At 43.9% G+C, this 23,829-nt stretch overlaps 1 protein-coding gene across 2 annotated transcripts; it reads left to right on the top strand.

Annotated features, from left to right (window-relative positions):
• The first annotated feature begins 1,120 nt into the window (after window positions 1-1,120).
• Window positions 1,121-21,814, top strand: TAF1A (TATA-box binding protein associated factor, RNA polymerase I subunit A). Of its 2 annotated transcripts, none has more exons than XM_077340116.1 (11): window positions 1,121-1,310; window positions 5,699-5,848; window positions 6,869-7,038; window positions 7,942-8,055; window positions 10,156-10,354; window positions 11,829-11,959; window positions 12,798-12,956; window positions 14,100-14,166; window positions 16,860-16,983; window positions 18,817-18,977; window positions 21,543-21,814. In XM_077340116.1, the coding sequence occupies exons 2-11, from the start codon at window positions 5,701-5,703 to the stop codon at window positions 21,656-21,658; spliced, it is 1,389 nt and encodes a 462-aa protein (XP_077196231.1). In that variant the 5' UTR covers window positions 1,121-1,310; window positions 5,699-5,700; the 3' UTR covers window positions 21,659-21,814. The 2 variants fall into 2 exon arrangements, with proteins under 2 accessions (XP_077196231.1, XP_077196223.1); XM_077340108.1 differs by lacking the exon at window positions 1,121-1,310 and adding an exon at window positions 4,383-4,498.
• The last annotated feature ends 2,015 nt before the right edge of the window (window positions 21,815-23,829 follow it).

The raw sequence follows: 23,829 nt of genomic DNA, 5'->3' as shown, positions 1-23,829 counted from the left end.
CAAGTGAAAGAAGTGGTCATTGACAGAGACAAATGGAGAAAAAATTCCTATAGAATCGCTGAGGGTCGGACACTACTGAACGGATGACATCATCATCATGCAATTTATTTTGTCTGGCACCTTGGGCAAGTTTCTAGTTGGGAAAATGATGAGGTGAGAGTCCTTAAAAATTCCTCCCTACACCAGTGCTCCAGTGCACGCTTATAACGTATCAGCAACACAAATGTTGAAGGTAGCTCTTCTGACCAAGCAGTGATATCAGGGCTCTCTCAACCTCAAAGGATGGGGAACAGGAAAAGGAAGATGATTGTAAGTTGCTTTGAGACTCCTCCTAGTAAAGGAGCATATAAGAACCAACTCTTCTTCTATTAGAATTATCTATAACCTCACTCCCTGATATTTTGGGGTTAGCTCTGCCTCCTATATCAGCCATTTTGTGGTTGTACTCACCACCTGTGTCATAATTACAAAGGTGTCTGCAGGTTCAAAAACTTCAGGGACCAACATAGCTTCAGCAACATTGATACTGCAGTTTTTTGAGGAAGCCACTTACAAATCTTAATTCAAACAGTCCTACAAGCCACTCATATGAATCTTATCTTTGCTTCATGGGGCCGACTTTTCACACCAATGGCTTCTAGCACCATTTAAGGTTCATAAGAATGACCTGTAAGATTATCAGTCATGCAGTCTGGTACACCCCCCCCCCCCCCCAGTTCTTGTCTCAGATGAAGTGAACTCTGCCTCACATACGGATACTGGAAGAACTGTAATAAAATTATGGTAGAGCAATTTTAAAAAACTTCCAAGGCTCATATTTTTGAAGCTGTGTAAAAACTTGCTTCGTGTTATTAATATAACGTCCGGGGGGAGGCGTAACAAACCAAACGAACACTAGACAGCGTGGCCTTTGTTTCAGACATTTTTGAAATGCTCTCCAAATTCAGAGCGTAAAGGGCATCCTCGTTCCTTCCCCCAGCATCAGTCGCCACGTAGCACTTGCAACACAAGCGCAGCAACCCTCTTTCCTTAGTAGCGGGGAGAGAAATGACCCCCCGAACGCGGAAACGCCAATTTCGCGCATGCGCTCCCAAAAGAGGATGCTGTCACATGGTGTAGATAATGAGAACTTCGCTTGTGCCCGGCACCAAAATGGCGTTTGCCGTTCTGGAGAGCGTGGAAGCCAAGGAAAAGTGCTTCGTCAGCGCGTCGTTATTTTGGCTGGGCGCGTGCTCTCCCGTCCGAAGTGCTGCCGTACGGCAGTAGTGGGCGCGCTCTACTAAGAGTAGTAGCGGAGGCCGAGAAGGGAGGTAGGTGGAACAAGGCGGAGCGCTTCTGTGTGCCGTGAGGCTTTTACCGGGCGGCAGTGGCCATTCCCGAGGCTGGACTGCCGTGTGGGAGCATGGGAAACTTAAACTCCAAGAACAGTTCCTTCGTCGATGCCACCTGGTGGCTCCATGGCGCGATGACGATGATGATGATTAATAATAATATTCAGTAATACGCATATTCGTGGAACTTGCTGCTTTAGCTGCTGTTTTTCTGGCCTCCCCCCCCCCATTAATCTTGTATTCAGTCTTTTAAATGTAAACTATGTTGAGCTTTTCTGAGTGGATTTTTTTTTTTTGCTGGCAAGTTGCAGCCAATTTATGGGGACCAAGCTGTGCGTGCGAAGGGCCACTCATTAACACAGGAAGTTCCGCTCAGCAGAAATGTGGAGCTACTCGAGAACTGGCATTGCCCTTTGCCCATTTAAAAATTATTTTGCGGAGGATGTGAACTGCTCTGCTCAGTAAGGGGGAAATTATAGGGAACATTGATGGGGACCCGATAGGACTTTCAATGTAAGATACATTCAGAGGTGTTATGTCCTTGCCTGGCCTTCCTTGGAGGTCTCCCATCCACGGCCAACTGTGCTTAATTTATAAGATCTGATGATGGCATAGGGCTAGCCTGAGCTATCCACGTCAAGAGGAAAGATGGGTATATGTTCTCATAATACAGAAATAGATTTCTCCAGGATAGCCTATTCACAGTCCCATCCTAAACAATATCTATTACTGGCTCCATGAAGGTTTTTATTTCTCATAAAGTTGTCACTTTAGGTAGAATCTTAGAGTGAATTTCCATGGGTAGTGGAGTTTGTTATTCTGAGTGTCTGCTATCTTATTTATTTATTTGCTTTATTACATTTTTATTATATCACCCTCCCATGTAGCTTGGGGCGGTTGTGGGTATTACATGTAATACCCACATACAACGTGGGTATTACATGAAATGACCTAAGCATAGAATATAGTCAAAATAACATCAACAATAATCCAGCAGTGGTTTAAATTAACATAGTATCAATGAATTAATTCCACAATAATATAATATGAACAACAACGTAGATACCATAAACTCCCTACTGGTGTAGGCCATGGAGGAGGTGTCTGAGGGGGGACCTGTAGATATTATTGGGTTGGTCAGTCTCGGGGGAATGCCTGGTAGAGGAGCTCCCTTGTGCAGGCCCTGCGGAATTGTGGGAGTTCAGGCAGGGCCCTGATCTCTTCAGGGAACTTGTTCCACCAGGTGGGCGCCAGGACAGAAAAAGCTCTGGCCCTTGTTGAGGATCAACCTGCTTCTTTAGAGCCGGTGATAACCAGTTGGTTGATAGTGGGGGAGCGTAGTGTTGTCTTGGAGGTGTAGGCAGAGAGACAATGTCTCAGGTACACTTGGGCCCAAACCATGTAAGGCCTTGAAAGTAAGAACCAAAACCTTTAAGCCTGATCTGGAATCAGTTCGGAGCCAGCTGAGTTGTTGGAATACAGGCCAGATGTGAGATCTCCATGGTGTATTAGTGAGAATCCTGGCCACAGCATTCTGCACCAGTTGTAGTTTCAGGATCAAGGATAAGGGTAGTCCTGCGTAGAGCGAGTTGCAGAAGTCCAATCTAGAGGTGACTGTTGCACGGATCACTGTGGCTAGGTGTTCTGGTGCCAAGTAGGGCGCTAGTTGGTTGGCGTGATATAGATGGTAGAAGGCCTGCTGTGCTACTCTCATGAACTGTGCCTCCATGGAGAGGAGGTGTCGAGGATCACACCCAGGTTTCTGGTGGAGTGGGCCACTGCTAGACACACTCCGTCCAGTTTGGGTAAGCGCGCTTCCTCACTTGGTCCCTTCCTACCCAGCCACAGAACCTCCATCTTTGAAGGGTTGAGCTTCAGACCCCACTTTGTCACTGCTTCCAGGCATCTGGCTAATTTTGCTGGGGGGGGGGGAATCGGAGCAGTCATCCATCAGGAAGAAGAGGTGGGTGTCACCTGAGTATTGATGGCAACCCAGACCAAGTTTCCTTATCAGTTGAGCAACAGGGTGCATGAAGATGTGGCGGTGAGCTCATGATCTACAGTGTGAAACGCTGCTGACAGGTCTAATAGTATAAGCAGCGCTGATCAGCCTCGGTGTAGCTGGCAGCAGAGATCGTCCATCAGGGCAAGTAGGACCGTTTCCAACTCATGGCCAGGCTGGAATCCCAACTGAAATGGGTCAAGAGCTGAAATTTCCTCCAGGAAGGCTGATATTTGGTCTGCAGCAGCTCTTTCAACTAACTTCCCATAATTGTTCATGTGACCTTGTGCAGGCTGTTTATAATGCAGTCCTGTGTTTGTTTACTTAAAAGTAGCACTGTGTTAAGTGGAGCTTACAGGAGATGTGCATAGGATTGCATCCTTAATTACCTAATAATTCCCACTTGTATACAAAGTTTTATTCAAATTGAAAATATTAAACTACTAGATTAATAGCCCGTTGTAGTCTGAAATACAACGGGCGCTAGCATTGGGGGAGGTCAGAGAAATGAGTGAGAGAAAGGAAAGTAGATAAGATAAAAAGGAAGCAAGAATGGGAGGAAAAAGGAGAAAGACAGGAGAGAGAGAGTGAAATATGGAGAGAAAGAGAGGGGAAGAAAGGCAGGGAGAGAATGACATGGAAAGAGAGAAATGGAGAGAGAGAGAGAGAGAGAGAGAGCAATGCCCCCCACCCCCAGTGACCCAAGCAGGGGCAGGGAGAGTTGGAGAGGAGGTGGCATGTTTTCTTTGAGCAGGGGTGAGGGTTGGCATTTGTTGGAGGGAGGGTAGTCCCTGCAGGCAGTCCCTAGTGGCAGGAGAAGGCGTGGCTCGCCATCTCCAAGCCTCCCTTCCCTGCATGACTTGCCCTCTCCATAGGCTGCTTGTCTTTGAGCAAAGTGTAAGCAAATTTCTCCTCCCATGTCTGGTGGTCTGTCTGTGTACCTGTCTTGTCCTGTGTGAGGTTTGTGTCTTTCTCTGTCTGTTGAAGTCAGCTGTGCCTCTGTAGCTGGGTGAAAATTCCTGTCTCCCGGCAGCCCTCTCTTTCTCCCGCCCCCACCAGTAAGTGTCCCCTGGGTCTTAAAGCCCCGCGAGTTCTGCAGTTGGTGTAAATATGTCCTGCTCTCTCGCTTTCTGCGTGCAGCTCAGCCTTGTGCCTCTGAAGCAGGGTGAGTGTGTCATGCTGTGGATCTCTGGGCATGCATCTCTGCCTCGAGGGGGGGGGATTCTAGCAGCCCTGCCTGTCATGGAAGTCGGACAGCAGAGGCTGGGCGTGGCTTTCCAGGAGAGTATCCCCCCCCCCCCGTCTCCTGGGTCTGACAGGCCATCCTCGTCAGGCATGGGGATTTCTGTCGCTGTGCACCTCAGGCTGGAGCCTGTGAAGCAGGGGAAATAAACGGGCATGAAAAGGGCCCTCCCTCGGCACGGAGCACACCTAGGGAGGGTGCGGTTGTGCTGTGGGAGCATGGGGAAGCTATCCCCGGGACTCTCCCCCCCCCGGGCAGCAGCGGCCTGCTCCCCCTCCCCTCCCCTCCCCGCCCCCCTCCCCACTGCCCTCCGGTCCCCGGCTTCGGTGCAAGGCTCGGAGCAGGCCCGGCGAATCTGTGACGCAGTAGAGGGGCCAATCGGGAGGTGCTTCAGTTCCCTTGCCGGGTGCTCCCTTGGCGGCAGCCTGACGCGTCAGAGGCACTTCGCTATGCACTTAGCAATGGGCGCTAGAATGTGGGGGAGAGGGAGGGACAGGGCAGCGCGGGAGAGAAGGAAGCTGACCTAAGAGGAGGCGTCGTCGACGGCGGGCGGCGGCGGCGGGGCGTCCTCAGCTCCTCGGCGGGCCCTCGGCAGCCATCTTAGATTGCGACCGTGCCTGTCGATGCTCCGTTGTTGCTAGTCACGGGAGTCCCCGGCAGCTGCACGCAGGGCAGGTGGCGGGGACTCCCTGCCCGGCGGTCTGAGGCAGCGAGAGGCTGTGTGCGGCTGCCAGGGACTCCCTTGCCGGCAGCCTGACGCCTCAGGAGGCGCTTCGCGCCTCCCGAGGCGTCAACCACCGGCCAAGGAGCAACTGTGAGCCGCGCTGTGCGCGGCTCGCAGTTGCTCTGGCAGGGAATCGGAAGGACCAATTGGTCCCTCCAATAGTCTGTCCGGAGGAAGGGGCCAGTCGGCACCCTTCCTCATCCCGGACACAGCCCGCTTTCCAAGGGCTTACTGTTTTATTTAGTCCGCGGCGCCCATGGGTGCCGCGGGCTTGTGTTAAGATGTTTCCTTTTTGATATAACATAGCACATTTGTTCCCCCTCCCCTTTGGTTAATTCTGTATGTCATTAGACTAATTTTATGTCTCCTTAACATACATTTTTTCTTTCTCTTCATAGAAATGGACAGTTTTGTTGATGAATTGAGAAAGGAAGAAGGGCAGGCATCTGTAGAAGAAGAAACTGAGGGTGCATCTGTGGGAACAGCAGGGAACGATCAGCCTCCTGGAATTTATTTACCTCTGCTGCCAAGATATTTTCAGCACCCAAGTAGGTTGAATGGTCCATGTGGCTTGCAGGCTGCTGCTGTCCCTCTGTCCTCTATTGATTCTTTTGTCTGCTCTTTTTCTTGCTTGCTGGGGCAGGGGCAAAATTGTAGTCTACTAGCAACAGCTGCTGTGGGGGGCATGGATAGGGTGTCCTTAGGAGGATGGGAGTAGGAGTTGCAGCATTTTTTGATGAACACATACACAAGAGCTTTCCTTATCATGACTCAGGCCCTGGTCTATCAAGATCAATACTGCCTGGTGGCATTATCTCTGCAGAATGAGCCACTGCCATGGGTAGCTTCACATTAATTTAAAATTAAGTTAGGTGCCTGTATTGCAAAGAGATGAAAAACATTCCAAAATCCTAAGTACTAGCAATAGTATTCTTTCAGTTGTGTTATGTGGCTTGCTATCAGCTACAACTTTAAAGCATATTGTATTTTAACTAAGCTTCCATGCATTCTATAATGCTTGGGAGTTCCATGATCCAGGAGAGCGGTATATAAATGAAATTTATAAATAAAATTTGACTTGGTGGAGGTAACTGTGCTTGAGGTGATTGCAATTTTTTGTTTAATACAACACATTCAGAATTGCAATTGTTCAATGTTTTTACTGCTACTGAGGTTGTTTAGTAAGGAATATTCTTTCATATTTTAATCACTGTAATTCAAGAACAAATTACTTTTGCTTAGAGTGTTTGCATGCATGCTAATAAGAAACAAGTGGCATAATATCTTGACATTCTTTTGTTATTAATTGGGGCTATGTGACGTGACTGAATATACCAGCAAAAATAGCTGGTGCTCTGGCATAATTGCTAAATGTTACAAAGGAAGCTAGAGAGTCATGCTGGGAACTATATTTCAAAAAAGATGAAATATAGGCTTGATCTCTGCATTTAGATACCTGTAAAATCCATGTTTGAATGGGTACTTAACCTTTTTCTGTGAACTGTCCATAATTCCATTGGAAACACAAATGTTAAGCATTTATTGGCAAAACATTGATGTTTTTGTAGCTACGTCAGGCCGAAATCCCTCAGATTTTCAGAAGGCTAAAGAGGACTGTTTACACTGCATACAGGAGGCCCTCCTGCGAGGTCAGTGGCAAAGGGCTGCAGAATTAATGGTAAGCTATGTAGAGGCTCTGGAGAATACGACCAGCAAGAAACAGCGGGCAGCACCTGAAGTAAGTAAGCAAGCTAAACATTTCATTCTAAACATTAATTTGGAAGAAGTCACAATGGCTTCAGTGTCCGAACTTTCTAGTTAATGGTTTACATCCTGTAGTCTATTTCCAGTGAAGAAATAGGTTACTACGTTAGTCAAAGTTGTATAATTTGCACAGATTTCCTCCTTCCAGTGTTGGCTCCCCACTTTTGCTTCTATGCTATTCTTAGGGATCCCCTGCAGAGGGAGGGGAAGCCGGGAATGTTTTACTCTGCAGGCTGTACTATACATATGAACCTTGTTGATTGCACACCAATACATTCAGGAATGAAGTAGTCCATTCAGATTCTGAGCCATGACAGAACTTTTCAGAATAGCATCACTCAGTTAGCATCACTCAGTTAGGCATGTCATGTTTTTCTTCCTTGCTTGTTTAGTTTTCTATGCTTATTTAGTAATAATGAGTAACTTAGTACTTACTTAGAACTATCAGTAGTGCATAGTAGTACTTGGTACACAGTAGTACTTAGTAGTCCTGAATAATTTTTATGGGCATGTGCTATTTTAGTTTTGTTGCACCTAGCATATTTTTATTTGTTCCAGCAGTGTGCCCCCCTCCATCATTCTGTAAACTTAGGTAGATTGTGAGTGGGCAGGAAGGCTTATGCCAGTGCTTGGCTCTTGTGGCTCTTTTTTGCATGCCCAGGGAAATGCTGATTGCCACTTTGGGGTTGGAAGGTGAATTTCCTCCAGGCCGGCCTGGCCAGGGATTCTGTATTTTTTGGAGGTCACATAATTGGGCATGAAATTGAGGTCACTGTGGATGGGCAGGTTGTTGTGAGTTTCCTGCATTTTGCAGGCAATTGGACAAGATGACCTTGGAGATCCCTTCCAACTCCCTGATTCTGTGATTCTATGATAGGTGGTCTGGAGAATAGGAACTGAAATTGTGCATCATCATCCAAGAAGCAACATAGAGGAGTCCACCCATTTTGCAGATCAGATGAAAAATTTGGGTGTAAAGGGATATTTAAAGGTAAGCACTGATTTAAAACTTGCTACAAATGAAAATAATACCATTCTGAAACTGATATGCTAATATGGGAAGTGCAACCTGAGAGATGGCTCATGGTTCTTGGAATTAGAGAGGTGGGCCCTGCATAAAATTTCTGCACATACAACATAAAAACAATTTTTTCGTCTTTGGCCCCACAGCAGCTATTTCTGGGGGATGGATTAACATTTCGGGGGGCATTTTGGGTTATAACAAAGTGGGTGGGTGGAAGTCACATTTGCATGGATGGCAATCCTGTTTGTGGAAATTTTAGGCAGGATCTAAATCTTGCTTACAAAGTGGTTTGCTGATGTATGATTGTATAGAATAGAAGATTAAAGCATGTTGCTTTGGCCCAATGGCTGCATAAAACACTGCGTCTGGTTCAGTTTATTTTATTTTATTTATTTTGAATTGGAATATCAAGAGGATAGTGTCATATGCAGATTTTCACCCTGATTTCCAGCAAATAACACACACCCTCATACCCAGTTTGTAAAAGATATCCCCTTTGTGTGGCTGTCCTGAGGCTCTTTATGCAGTGGCAGATCGAAAACGTGTAATATGTGTGTAAAGGGCCAACTAGATGCAGCCAGTTTACCACAACCTTATAAGAGGCAAGAGACTAACAGAGGTCATTGCCTTCATGGGAATTTAAGGCACAGCCTTACAATGGCTGCAGTCTTGCCTTAAAGATTGGGGACAGAGGGTGGCATTAGGGAAGAGAACCTCCCAATGGTAAGTCCTTTTATATGGGGCCCTATGGGGAGCCATTCTCTCCCCACTGTTATTCAACATCTACATGTGGAGTTTTGGCTGAGTTGCCATTGGTACTCTGATGGCATCCAGCTATTTCTATTGATAGGCAGCCATCCATCAACACACCCAGCTTCTATAGCCTGGTATCTGGAGGCCATGGTAGACTGGCTCAAGCAGAGTTGACTGAAGTTAAATGCAGTAAAGATGCAGATCCTCTGGCTAGATCAGCATGCCGGGATGAAGTAGTGCATCTCCTGGCTCTTGATGTGGTCAATCTAATTCTGTCAACCACAATCAGGAAGCTGGGTGTGATACTGGATGCCTCCTTATCTGTGGAGGCCCAGCTCACAACTGTTATGCACCAGGTGTTCTACTACCTCTGCCAAGCACGACAACTAGCAACTTACCTCTCCGCAGCAGACCTAACCACTGTGATCCATGCAGCTGTCACCTCCAGACTAGACTTCTTTAACTTGCTCCGTGAAAGGCTACCCTTGAAAACGCTCTGGAAACTCCAGAACACAGCAGCTCGGGACCTTACTGAGACCCAGTGGAGAGCATGCTTTATATCTGTGCTCTCCCAGCCGCACTGGCTCTCCTTCTATACCTGTGGACGATCATGAAGATCAAGTGATCGAAATCTGCTCAGGGTCCCTGACCTCAAAGAGGTAAAACTGGAATCAGCCAGGGCTTTTTCGACCCTGAGCTCAGACTGGTGGGACACTCCCTAGTGAGATCAGGGACCTCTGGGACCTTAAACAGTTCTGGAGGGCCTGTAAGACCGAGCTGTTCCACCAGGCCTACAGTTGAGGCCTGGAAATAACATCACGAAACGGTTGGTTTCACTGCTCAAGAATCCATCAAACTGTAGGCTAATATCACCTAACCCCTGAGAAGATTTCAAACCCTAGAACACAGTTTTAGTGTATTTTTAATAATTTAAAAATCAACATGGATTTAATTGTTAAATTGTTAGAATAGTTTATATGTAACATATATTTGTATTGTTTTTATCAATAACACCCTGAGTTAATGAGAAGGGTGGGAAATAAAAGTTAATTATTTTTATTATTCCTCTGCATAGTTACCCTGGAACTCCTCAGTGATCTGACCAGTTTAGCTTCCAAGATTCAGCCAATCAGGTCAGGGCATGTTGTTGATAGCTTTGTAGATTCACTCTTGTTATCCATGGGTCTGTCAGTGCCTTTTGGTACAAAAACTTAGATGGACACAGAACTCCCTAGTGAATTTGTATAGTTGTAGCATTGTATTCAAAGATAATACTACTGTTGGTACAGAATCTAAATGCTAAAATTATTATAGGTCTGTTTAGAGCATGCCTTCTACCTCTTGTGTAATGGGTACATGGATGAGGCTTATCAGAACCTGGTCCTAGCAGAAAGCTGGCGATATGGAGAACAAACAGTTCTTCAGGAAAAAGACCTGAAACTTGTTCAAGGCTACAAGGGGCTGCTAGACTACTTTCATTGGCTAAAAAAGAAGATGGACATGTTGCAGCTTGGTGAGTGTGTCTTTGTTCTAAAGTCAGTGATATTTTATTTATCATACTAGGGGTGAGCCCGTGGCAAGTAATACAGCCGTGGGAGCTAGCGGGAAGGGTTCGGGAGGGAGGCAGTGTTGTGGAAGGGTGAAAAGGGGCCGTGGTTACCGTGAAGGAGGGGCAATCCTCATGGAGACCAGTAAGGGCGTGAGACGCAGGAAGCGGGCTTGTCACAAGCATGGAGCATGGTAGGGGGTGCGTTGGAGCTGTGGTAGCAGGACAACTTGGCCACGGCCACGAGAACAATACCATGACTCCTTCCGCAACTCCCCCCTGCTGTGTGTGGCCCAGATTCGCTTACCCGCACCAGGAGGGGCCGCCATCCGCACCATGTTCACTCAAGCGACAGCGGCTCCAGCAATGACCTGGAAGGTGCCATGGGAGCTGCGGCCATGGACGCCAGGACAACAGCGCCACCCCCATCAGAACAACGGCGTGCTTCCCCCTGCCGTTTCTGCCCCAGATTTGCTCGCCCCCACCAGGAAGGCAGGCCGCTGATGCAACCCATGGCCAGCCCAATGTGGGCCTGTCCAGTGCCTGCGTTGGAGATGTGGGTAGGGCTGGCCACGGGTATGATTTTAACTAATGTTCAAAACTCCATTCATACAGAATCTCGGTCCAAATTACTTTCAACTGGACTTACCTCACAGGGTTGTTGTGGGGGAGCAAAAAACAAGGGAAGGGAAAAGCATGCAGTACTTTATCCCTTTGGAAGAAAGGGAAGTTAAAAATTGTTTGATTGAAGCAGTTTCTTCAAATTTTAGACATCAAACCTAGTGGCATAATAAGATTAACAAGTTGCCAATAAGTATTTCTGCTATTCCATAAAGTCTTTAAACTGTTGAGGAGGGAGACTTTCTTTTCAGTTTCTGCTTAAGCAATCAAGAACAGGTTTCTGAGTTTCACAGACATGTATAGTTGAGCGTAGGAACATATAAACAAGATCCCAAAGTCCTTCTTTAGACACAAACTAGGGGCCACTCCTTGTTGCTAGAAGCTATGTCCTTTCTTAATTGGGCAGGGATCACTTCTCTTTACTAGAAGCTGTTTCCCCCCCCCCCTTTTTTTTTTGGCATGAATGAGGATCCTTCTTGACCTACTCAGCCTCCTTCCCAGTCCATAGTCAGTAATTAAATGTCTGTTTCCAACTGTCATTCCTTAATTGACTCACTCAACAGAATTTAGTTGGCATAGCCTGTCACTCAAAGGTTTTCAGACTCTGATAGACATTAACCATTGATGGTCCATCACAATTATACATTTATTGTACAATTCTTTTAAAAATATTTTTTATCTTCGGCTTTGCTCTCCTTTCTGTTTCAGTCTTTGTGAGCTTATTGTATAAGAGGTGAAAGCTAAGGTTGCCAACAGCCCTGGATAATAATGTATTTAAGCACCCTCTTGTGTTATCTTGTATTTCTTACCCTCACTCCAGAGGAAGACAGCTATGCAGAGTCCTCCATTCAACAAGAAATGCACAATTTCTACCGGCAGGCTGCAGTTGGCCTTAAGGAAATCATTAAATTTCCTGGAGTTTGGGATCCTTTTGTATTGTGCTATGTGGATGTAAGTGCACACTTTACTAAATTGCTATTTGCTACTTAGTCTAAATATTGCTAGCAGCTAAAGATTTTGAAATATTTGACACTTTCATAGCTGTTACAAAAAGAAACAAAGAAAAAGAGTCATTTTAGAAGTGTCTAAGCAAGGACTGGGCAGTCTTAGAATGCACTGACATTCTATTATGGCAGCCACTAGTTAAGTTGGTTTCAATAAAGGAAAGTCACAGGCATTCACAAGTCCACTTGCCAGAATCAAGGGTCTTAGCTCTCTTCACTGCCATCCACATCGGATTTCCTGAGCTTTATCTTGTCCTGTGGTTTGGAGAAGATAAAAAATAGCAGGAGCCTCTCCAATTCTTTCTTACCTTCTCCAGACCCAAGTGTGAGCATTGCACACATGCATTCTTGTAGTCGTGGGATAGTCAGTGAGCCATAAAGCATTCTGGATGACCTTGAGCTTGTTCCTTCCTCATTCTCACCTATCTCATAGAGTAGCTGTGAGGATACAATGGGGAACAGAGAATCTAGCATATATCTCTGAGCTTCTTGCAAGTAAACGTGTACTAGACCAGGGGTAGTCAACCTGTGGACCTCCAGATGTTCATGGACTACAATTCCCATGAACCCCTGCCAGCAAAAGCTGTCAGGGGCTCATGGGAATTGTAGTCCATGAACATCTGGAGGACCACAGGTTGACTACCCCTGTATTAGACAGTAGCTCTCATTTGAACCTATTGCATTGTTTTTGTTTTAGTAATACCAGTGATAATATAAGCAAATGGGATAATATAAACAAATGTAAAGGTAACTAAATAATGCTGGTGCATATTGTGTCCCCACAGCTCCTGGAATACTATAAGGAGTATGAAGAAGCCAAAGAGGTGCTAAGAGAGTATGCTTACAACTCCAAATTTCCCCCCAACCCTAATGCTCATGTCTACTTCTATCAGTTTCTAAAGAGAAGGGGTGAATCTAGGAAAACACAGATTGCTGCGCTGCAGGTATGAAATTTGTTCCAGTAGAGTGGCTACCATTCTGAAAGCCAGTTTAATGTAGGACTAAGTGGCCAATTTGTGGCTCCCCAGATGTCTATGGACTACAACAGCATGATAGCAGGGGCTCATGGTAATTGTAGTCCATAGACATCTGGAGAGCCACAGCTTGTTGTAGGAGTTAGAATGTTGGACTACGATTTGAGAGACCTGGTTTCAGAGTCCCACTTTGCCATTAAACTTGAGCTGGTCTCTGTCAGCCTAACCTACTTTGCAGGATTGTTGTGAAGCTAAAGTAGAGATGGGGAGAATGATGACTGCTCTGTTGAGGCCCTCGGAGGAAGAGTTGAGCAAAAAAGGTACTAAATGGTTAATAAATTAGTAAATAATTTAAGAGCATAATCTATCCACTTCCAGGTCACGTTGATTTCAGCAAGATTAAGCATGAGCTTAATGTGGTGTTGAAATCAGTAAGACTTTGTGCTTCAAATTGGCTTAATTAGACCCTAATTTAAGAACATAAAGAGACCTGCTAGATCAAACTCTAGCATCAAACACTTTGTCCAGCTGCTTCAAAGCCACATGGCTACCTATTTCAATTCATCCTCATTTTAGTTGTCTTAATTTATTCCATTTGCATGGCTCGAAAGTCCTTTTTGTGACTGAGTATAAAGAACACATCCTATGCTTACTTAGAAGGTATTATGATGCTAGCATTTTTTTATGTTCTTTCCCTAATAATTCCTAGCATGGAATATGCTATTGAAAATTTTTATTTCTTTTTTGCTTTGGGCTCACATACACACACTCAACATCAAGAAAACAAAGATCATGGCATCCAGCCCTCTCAATTCCTGGCAAATAGATGGGGAAGAAATGGAGATAGTGACAGATTTTATTTTCCTGGGCTCCAAGATCACTGCAGATGGGGACTGCAGCAAAGAAATTAAAAGACGCTCCTGGGGAGGAAAGCTATGGCAAATCTAGACAGCATCCTAAAAAGCAGAGACATCACCCTGCCAACAAAAGTGCGTTTAGTCAAGGCTAGGGTGATAGTCCAGACAATAGGAAACATTTTTCAGTACCAGCTTCAGTGAGACAATATAGATTTCTGTGCTTAAGTTTACACTGAAAATATCTTTTTCTTATTAGGTCTTGCACAAGCTTGTTCCTTCTCATGAATTGATGTTAGAATTTTATGTCATGCTGAAAAAATCAAGTAAGACTTTTATCATTCGTTTCCCCAGAACTGAGAGCAGACCATCTGCTGGGCTATTCTTTCCTGTTATGGGGTAGAGGAGGACAGGACCTTAGGCATAATTGCACAGACAGAGCTGTATATCCCTGTGATGTAAATAAATGTTTATGCATTAATTATCGTAGTTGATGTGCAGAGGGTGAAACTTCAAAAGATTTCGGGGTGCTATGCTTAAGAGCTTCATTGTGAAGAATGGCCTTTATGCTAGTAAGTACACTAAAGATCTAAGAGTAAAGTCTAAGGCAGCGGTCCGCAAGCTTTCGCTTTCTGCTTTGGCGGCCGATTTGCTCGCGGCCTGGCAAGCTTCTCGCTTCGGGGGGGGGGAGGGAAGAAGGAGCTGCGGCCTATTAAGTAAGAAGAAAAGAAAAGCTTCAAGAGCTAGATTTATTAAGAAATGACAGAGTGTATTTAGCTTATTAATTCTGAGTTTTGAAGAAACCGCCTTTAAAACTTATTGAGGCTGATAAAGGTGGGTAAGGAGCCAGTAGGTGAAAATAAACAATACTCAAGTCTTGGAGTCTGTTGTAGCTACAGAGAGGTTTAGTATTAAAACTGTTGAATCCCTGCTACTTGGGGATTTGACTAGTGCTTTGTATTTTGGAATAGACATTAGTCCCTTCTGAAATACTGTTCAGTCAATAAGAGGACAGCCAACTTGAGTACAATAGCAATACAGCACCTTGAGAACTACAGGTACTCATTTACACAAGAGGAATGTGACAAATATCATAGTAACCTCTAGCCAACCACAAGGCCATCAGAGGAAGGATAGGCTGTGGTGCAGCACTTCTCTGTTGAGCCTTGATCGAGTCACTTCCCTGAGTTATATTTATTTGTGTTCGTTTTTTGTTTTTTTTAAATAGGATTTTATTTAGGGTTGCCAACTTTTAAACTAATCCCTTGAACTGTCTCCTTAATCTGCAAATATCTGATGTTGTTTATGTCATATAAAGCAGTGGTCCCCAACCTTTTTCAGGCCGGGGATTGGGGGAGGAGGGGGGAGGGAGGCCTGGGGACCGGCGGGGGAGGGAGGTGCCAGCATGCTGACAGGCGTGGCAGCTCTGTGCCTGCGTGTTCGTGCCTGCCGGTACCCGCGCCTCCCCCCCACAGCGCGATGCTCACTGCACTGGGGCCTGGGAGCGAGCGGCCACCGAAGCGGGCGCTCGCTTACGGGCCCCGGCGCAGTGAGCACCGCACCACAGAGGGAGGGAGGCACGGTTGCGCTGGCGGGCACAAATACGCAGGAACGGTAGCTCCACACCTGCACGTTTGCGCCCGGACCTCCCCCCCGCAGTGTTGCGCTCCCGGGCCCCAGTGCAGCAAACACCACACCACGGGGGGGGGGGGGAGGCGCAGGTGCCGGCACACTGGCAGGCACAAACATGTAGGCGTGGCAGCTTTGTGCCCACCTGCGCCTTCCCTCCCCCCCCCCCCGCAGCGCAGCGCTTGCTGTGCCAGGGCACGGGAGCAATCGGCTGCCGAAGTGGCCGGCGCAGTGAGCTCCTGGCGCAGTGAGTGCCATGTTGCAGGGGTGGAGGGAGGCGTAGCCACTGGTGCGCCTGCGCCTCCCTTCCACCCCCACCGCAGTCCAGTACCAGTCCGCAGCCCGGGGGTTGGGGAAGACTGATATAAAGCTTTAACTGCCCTCCCTTCTCATATATATTTTTAATAAAGGGACAACAGAACAAAGTTTGAGTCCAGTAGCACCTTCAAGACCAACAACACTTTATTCAAAGTGTTTTTTGTAAAATTTTGTTTGTCAAAGATGTTTCTGGAATCACACTTTGTTCTACTGCTTCAAACCAACATGGCTACACACCGGAATCTGTCTCCATGAAAGGAACAGCAGTTATTTTCCCTGTCCGATTAGCAACCTTAATTTTATTCTTCAGAATTGCTTGGGAGACATTTTTTTCTGAATTGTTAAATTCATAACGTCATTGTCTGAAAACAACTACATTTCAAAATGTGGGCAAGTTGGTCTTTTGGTTACTGAATCTTTCAAATATTTTCATCCTGATGCTATCAAGCTTTCAGGACTAGAAATTGAAAGCTTGAGATTCTGCCGAAAACCTGGTGTGCTCCAAAATGTGTCATGAGGGCTACTACTCATTGGTCCATATTTGCCGCTCCAAATTTTGGTGAATTACTTTTTCCCTGATATTAATGGCTATCTTCACAAGACGGAAAATGGAGCTCCATAAAACGTTTCTTGCACCATTGTGAGTAAACAGGTATATATGTAGTCCTGCTGATAGAAGGGGAGTCTCTGGGTTGTCTTAAATGGGTTGCAAGCTGCTGAAGCATTTCTGAATGTTTCCCAGCACAAAAATCTAGTATCAAAATAGCTTTTCAGTGTAGTAAGGTTTTGCTGTTATGAATCTGATGATACTCCACAGAATTATAGAGTGAACAGGTTTTCTTTTCTGATGATATTTCACACCAGCAAGAATCTGAGAGTCCACACAAACTACTCCAAGGTGAGAGGTCTCAGTTGCCTGTAGTGTTTTGCCAAATGATTATGAGAATTTGATCATGTGTTGGATACAGATGTATATAAACTGGTTAGTTATTTTTACCTTGTGAAAAAAAGGTTGAATTTGTTGACTACTAATTAGCATAGGATGATTCAACATGGTCTGTTCTGATTGCAGAAAAAAGTAAAAACCATCAACTGTGTCTGGAAGTTATTTTTGCAGCCTTGGACTTTGCTGGATGGAAGGACAATGTAAAGGCTTGGAGCTATTTGGCAAAACAGATCATAGAAATACTGCAGAAGTGAGTGACAAAGCACCCATCTGTATCAGTTACCTCATGGTCCCATTTTAGACTACAGACTGAAGAACAACTGTTTGATCCTGTATATTTTTCATTCCCTACAAACTTTGTACCAATATGACTGGGAAAGCTTCTAGTTCTTTGCACTGTGTAGATCTGCTTTCAGCTTCAGTAAAGAAGCTTTCCTTTAACAAAGATTTCTCCTCAGAGCAGATATTCAGCTAGGCACAGACAGTTTCTGTCAGAATGCCCTCCCTGAACCAGAATTAGAATAATCACTCTCCAGCACACAGCTACTTTCCACTCAGCTGGTGATGGCCAATGAGAGTGCCTGGAGCAGTCTGTTGCTCAATCATTTTCTTTAGTGAAGTATTTTACCCTTCCCTCACTGTTACTTCAGCACATGGAATCTGGCTTTGACAGTGCTGTGTATCCCACAGCTGTTTACCAGAAAACAGTGTAGGATTTTGCAGATTAATCATGAGCTCTATGACATCAGGACTGTGAGACAAGTACTGTGGCAGCTGTATTGGCTTCCAGGGGAATTCCAGATCCGGTTTTGGTTTTACTATTCAAGGCTTTACACACTCTGGGCCCTGCACATCTAAGAGACCAGCTTTCTGAACATGTTCCCCAGAGAGCTCTTAGATTGAGTAACACCAATCTGTTAGGGATCCCTGGTCCTAAATAAATCTGCCTGGCCTCAACCAGAGCCAGGGCCTTTTTGGCCTTGGCTCCTACCTAGTGGAATGAGCTCCCAAGAGAGATCAGGGCTCTGTCAACTTGCCGAATTCCACAGAGCCTGTAAGATGGTGCTTTTCTGCCGGGCCTATGGTTGAGCCAAGACTAGAAGATAACATCTGTACTAAAATACTGGGCCTCACTTTGCCTCCCTCTTCTTTTATTTATTTATTTATATATATATTTATTTATATATTATATTATATTTAAATCCTGCCCTCCCCAGAAGCTCAGGGCAGTTTACATAAAACTTATAAACCATATAAAAAACAATCCATAACATATAAATAACTGTAACATTAATACTAATAACTGATAGTTGTAACAGTGCAAACAGGTCCAGGAGCAGAGCTCACTGATCAAGTTCTGGAAGGGAGGGAGCAGGGGCGCTTCAGATGTTGTTGGTTATGCCTGGTCTCAACCAAATGCCTTGTGGAAGAGTTCCCTTTTGGAGGCCTTGTGGAACTGTTTTAGCTCCGTCAGGGTCCTGATCTCCTCTGGGAGATCATTCCACCAGGTGTATAACCCCTCTGGGGCTCCTGCTTAACCCTGGGGTTACGTGTAATCCTGGTTGGGAAATGCTGTTTTATGGTTAGAAGCAAATTCTACTGTAGAGTTTTGCCCCAAAAGCAGAGTGCCCGCTCAACACTTCCATTATGCCAACATCATTTCTGGGTGACATCATCATGTCATGTACCTCTCCCATGCTCCTGGATCTCACCCCCCACCAGCAACTGATACTGACGTGGAGTGTGTACTATTCTGTTTTAGACTTAGACTTCTAAAATTCAATGTCTTCTACTTACTGAGAAGTATACTTCCTGTAAAATATTGTCTTTGTGTGCTATTGCATTGTTGTTGGCCACGCTAGTACTGGTTTCAAGAATTTTCAGGGCATTAAATAAAATTACATATCACAATACATTATAGCACAATTTAATGCAAATACAGAAAGAAATTGCAAGCATCCAGATTTTGATATTTTGAATGTTAGCTACCTGCTGTTTTGATAACTTGTTTTAAAAAACAGATTTATCTTTCCGGGTATTTGAGATTAAGCTAATTGGTACCTGACTTTCCTTTCTCCTCTAGTTCTGGCAGGCAATTTGACTGGCTCAAAAAGGAATGGGGTACCCGAAAGGACTGGTGGCCAGCCTTCCATTTCAGCCATTATTTGGCAAAAAGAAACTGGAGGGAAAATGAAAATCTTGCATGTGAAAAAATCCTGGTGGCTGGAATGCTGCTGGGAAAAGGTAATTTGTAAATAATACTTCTCTCCTTTGTAGAAGAATTGGGAGGATTCTAACAAAACCAGGCTTCTTTCTTTTTTTCCCTGAACAAACTTTTATGAATGAGGTTTAATTTTATTTTGGAGAGAAAGTTGTCAGGTAGTTTGATATGAAAGTGGACAATGCTTCATAATTTGTTCTAGGTTCACTTACTTCGAGGTGTTTTTTAAATCCCACATTCTGGTAGTCAAAGCAATCTTTAAGTACGACAGCTTCCAAAAAATACACATATTAGCACAAAATCATATCCATACACAGATAGGTTGGTGGTATTTGAACATCTAGTAGAAACAGACCAGATTTCCATAATGAAAAGGCCAGTATTGGGCTTTGAAGAAAGGTAACGGGATTGAATAACTGCTGCTTCTTTGGGTATGCCATACTATTGTGGTAATCTTTTCCTGACACAAGGTGGTAAATCACTGGCAGGTGTTAGATTGAACAAAACATTTCACCTTTGTGAGCCCGATGGAGACGAAGTCTGTGTAGTAGGCTAGTTGACTGCCTTATAGGTTCCAATTGAGAACAGGGGAGTGTGGAGTTAAGTAAAAGGCTTCCCAGAAACGAAGGGAGGATGTGAAGGGTATATGTCTTGAGAGAAGAGTCTAGTACTAATGTACTTGATTCATTGGTCAAAAAGGGATTTCCCTCTTGTTTCCTTGTAGACTGATAGTGTAGTGTGATGGCTAGAGTGCTGGATTTTGATCAGGGAGACCTAGGTTCAAATCTCTGCCCTGAATCTCTGCCTACATAGACTGCACTGAGCTTAATTGAGGAATATAAGTTTTAGAAACAGAAATTCAGTAGTAGTGCTGAGCATGTATATAAACGAGGGGAAATTAAGAAAGTTGTGAAATAATGCTCACAAATGTTGTTTACATGCTGTTCAGTGGACAGAAGAAGATGAAGTTTATGCTGTGCCCAAAGGCCCTTTTCCACAGTATTACCAGAACTGTGAAACTCCCTCACCTCTTTTGCTTTTCATCTGTTAAGCATTTAAATGCCAACCAAAGGGCCTTTGGGAAATCATGTCTGTCTTGATATGGATTGTTGCTGCATTTATGTGTTTGGCTCTGTGCAGATTATTGTGTTTTGTGTATTCATGTAATTTTTGTTAGCTGCCTCTGAAATCTTATAAGGATATAATTTAATTAATAAAATGGCAGCACTTGAGTTAGAGCAGGGGTAGTCAACCTGTGCTCCTCCAGAGGTTCATGGACTACAATTCCCATGAGCCCCTGCCAGCAAACGCTGACAGGGGCTCATGGGAATTGTAGTCCATGAACATCTGGACTCTGGAGGACCACAGGTTGACTACCCCTGAGTTAGAGTGAATCAGTATGACAGCTTCAACATTCAGTGGTGCTGTTTGTCAGTTTCAATGTTTCTACAGGCTATACTTACAAAGTTGTTGTGAGGCCTGCTTTGATTTCCATAAAACTGCCAACAAACCTGGCCAGCTTTCTGGCATGATGCCATCATAATGTTAGTTCCAGATGAAGGATATCCTTGTTAGATTGTTTTCTCCATGTTATAAATGGAACAATAGTCTCATCCCATTCTAATATGATGGAACTTGAGAGAGATTCCACTTAATCTTGCTTAAACATAGAAGACTATCCCCATCCCTTACAGTATTCCAATCCCTTATAGTTCACTTGTGGAGTGCTTGGTTCTTAGGCATGCCAAATGGGAGATTTTTTCTGCCTTTGAATAGCAGATCCCCCCCCCCCCCATGCCATATCAAGAAATGATTAAGACGGAACACTTTCAAAAGCTGCTTGCTATTCATGATTGATGAGCATTATTCTAAGAGTCATAAATCCCTTTATAACATCAGCAACTAGATTCATGCAAGATAAGTCAGTAGCTAGTAGCCATGGTAGCTAGTAGCCATGGAGGATAAGCCTCCAAGTTCAAAGGCAGTAGACTTCTGAATCCCAGTACCAGGAGAAGGTCTTAGCCTCTGTACCTTGTTGTTGGCCATCCAGAAGAACTGCTCGGCCACTATGTGAGGCAGAATGCTCAACTAGATAGACCACTGATCTGATCCAGCAGGGCTCTTCTTATTAATTAAATGGTAGCAGCCATGTTATATATATATCTTAACATCCCTTAGTCATTTGGGATCTAAGGACATAACTGTTTTATAGACATAAATAAGGCTAAGAAATCCTTACAATAGCAATTTTATGATGTTGCTGAGTTCTTTGGTTAGAGAGCACTGCAGTTTCCAAGGCTCATTGAGGGATAGCACTGAGTGTAAGTTCTTCAGTTTGTAGAATAATTGTAGCCTTACTGATGCATGGAGTGCATAGTGCCGTAGCTTTCTTGAATAAGGTTTTGTTTAACCAAATGTATTTGAGGAATCCTAAGGGACATCACTAAATCTCTGAAACAGAAGAGAATGGAAGCCAGATGCTTTCTCCTTGTGTAGTGATAAAGTGTATGGTTCAAATGTAATGGAACAGATTGCTTCGTTTATATTTTTATTCAAATCCCACTAACATTTCACTTTTTGGGATCTAGATTGCAAATACTTTAAGTACATCACACATCGAGGAAGTAAAGCCAAGAAGTTCAAAATGCTGAAGAAATTTGTGAAAGAAAATGGCTGGGTTCATTTGAGATTGTCAGATACTTGATTCCTTCAGCTAACACATTCCTTCAGCTATCACATGTCCTTTCCTTTTTCTAAAAAAGGTGCAGATGATTTTTCCAGATTGTACTGGGAATCTATATTTATGGAAAATCATACAAAAGTATTTTACTGTAAATAAAAACTTCCTAATTAATACAAATTGTTTTTGTGTTTTCGTATTCGTATCAAATCTGAATAAATTCACTGTTCCACTTCAAGTTATTATAGTAAAACTGAGGACTGGCATTTTGATAGAAATATGGTTTTATTATATTTCAAAAATCTCCATGTTTTTGAATATACTCCTGAGCAGAATTGAATGAGTATGACAAAATGACAGACCTATAGTATATGTGCAATGATAACATAAATAGATTTTGCATGCATAGATAGTCCTTGGAAATCCTGCTGTCCTCCCACTCCTTTCTATTCTGTTGCATACACATCTTGTCAGGTTTTTAAACTTGACTGTTGCAGGCATGCAGCATATATGTTGTGTGTACATACTGTTTATTACAAAGTTATTGTGTTTTGTGAATGACAACCACTTCACTGCCTGCATGCCTTTTTGCAGTTGGTAAATGCCTGAGTATATCAAGATGTTTCTTAAAAATAGGGATCTAAATAGTCAACTAATATAAGGTTACCCACTAGGGAACAACAACTAGTGCTTTATTGACTATGTATTCTGTGCCTTAGCCACTGACAGTCAAAATCCTGCATCTCCCCCACAAGACTGATTTTTCTCCCTGGTTTGTAGTAACTAGCTTTTGCTGGCACATTTTATCTTCCGCAGCATGCAGCAATGAAAAACCTTGAAAATCCAAGAAGTAAACATAGACAAAATATCAGACTTGCACAAATAATTTCATGATAAATGTTGTACTTCTACACACCAGTACTTGTGCTAGTCAAAATATATATTTTTGTGAAGTTTCAAAAGCAAATCATCTTGGGATCCCAGCATCTGATAAAGTAGGCTGAAGTCCATGAAAGTTATAAGGTAGAATAAAAACATTGATCTTCCAGGTGCCACAAGACTCCTCTATGCTTCTATGACAATAAACAAATTCAGCTTTTCTGCAGTTGAGAGGGGTTGTCAAGTGCCTACTAAGTCCATAATATACATTGGCTAGGTTGCATTAGGCTTGATGCACTGAAAGCAGTGAAGGCCTGTTAGTGCCTGGACTGTCTACTGTATGAAACAAGAATCTGGTCTGCCAGCCCAAACTCTGCATTACAAAACCTGTTCTGTATAAATTATGAACATTAAGCAAATTTACATAACTTATTCTACATCTACTGAACATAGGCAAGAAGCTAGACAGAGGACCGAGACCCTAGTCCTCTGACTCTGAGAAAGCTGATTCACAGCCCCTCTTCTCTGGAGACTGCCAAACATGGGCTATATATTTTCAATGACTTGTTCCTAGCCAGGGTCAGATGAAGACATTTTGAGACTCCATAGTATTATTCCTCCCAATTAATTTAGTCATTTTTTGTAATTTGTTTATATATAATAGTTTAAATAAACTATTGGCTTGGCATGAATTCAGGTCTATTTCTAGCCATAAAAGCCATAAACAAACTTCTGTAAAAATGAAAGGAAGGCTCAAGCATTGGAATCTGAATTTTGTACCAATTATCCCACCAGAGACATTGGAAGTGCTTTTTCCCCATTGCTTGACACATGAATGAAAAGAAAGCTCCTTCATATAAACATTGCTTGATATGCTTCCTGAAAGTTCAAGTACCAAATTATATTTGAGATCATCTCAAATGGTATATGCATTCTGATAGGTGGATGTCACTTATGCTCAAAATTGTTATGTTAGATATAATTGATATTTACAAAATATTCCTTATGCATTGAATCTCATGCTGAAACTCTATCCCTCCAACACTAATGTTCTGGGCAAACAAATCCCCAAAATGACTAAAGCCATTCTGTCACCCTACATAAAACCTAGCATTGACTGCTTCCAGTGAAAAGGTGATGATAGCAATTCCCATTTCAGGAGAGCTGTGAATGGTGATGCTCCACGGTGTCTGACTTTTGACAGGCACTCGCAGAGACATCCTGCAGAGAATGTCTAGACCTGGGAACGGCAGGACTTTTTGTGGATGACAGTGAATGAATGTTCAAAAGTGAGTTCAGCACAAAAACTAACCCAG

The sequence above is a fragment of the Paroedura picta genome, chromosome 1 (assembly GCF_049243985.1).
Source record: "Paroedura picta isolate Pp20150507F chromosome 1, Ppicta_v3.0, whole genome shotgun sequence".
Lineage (NCBI taxonomy): Eukaryota > Metazoa > Chordata > Lepidosauria > Squamata > Gekkonidae > Paroedura > Paroedura picta.
The sequence above is the reverse complement of the archived record's forward strand: the minus strand, read 5'-3'. Positions and strand labels throughout refer to the sequence as shown.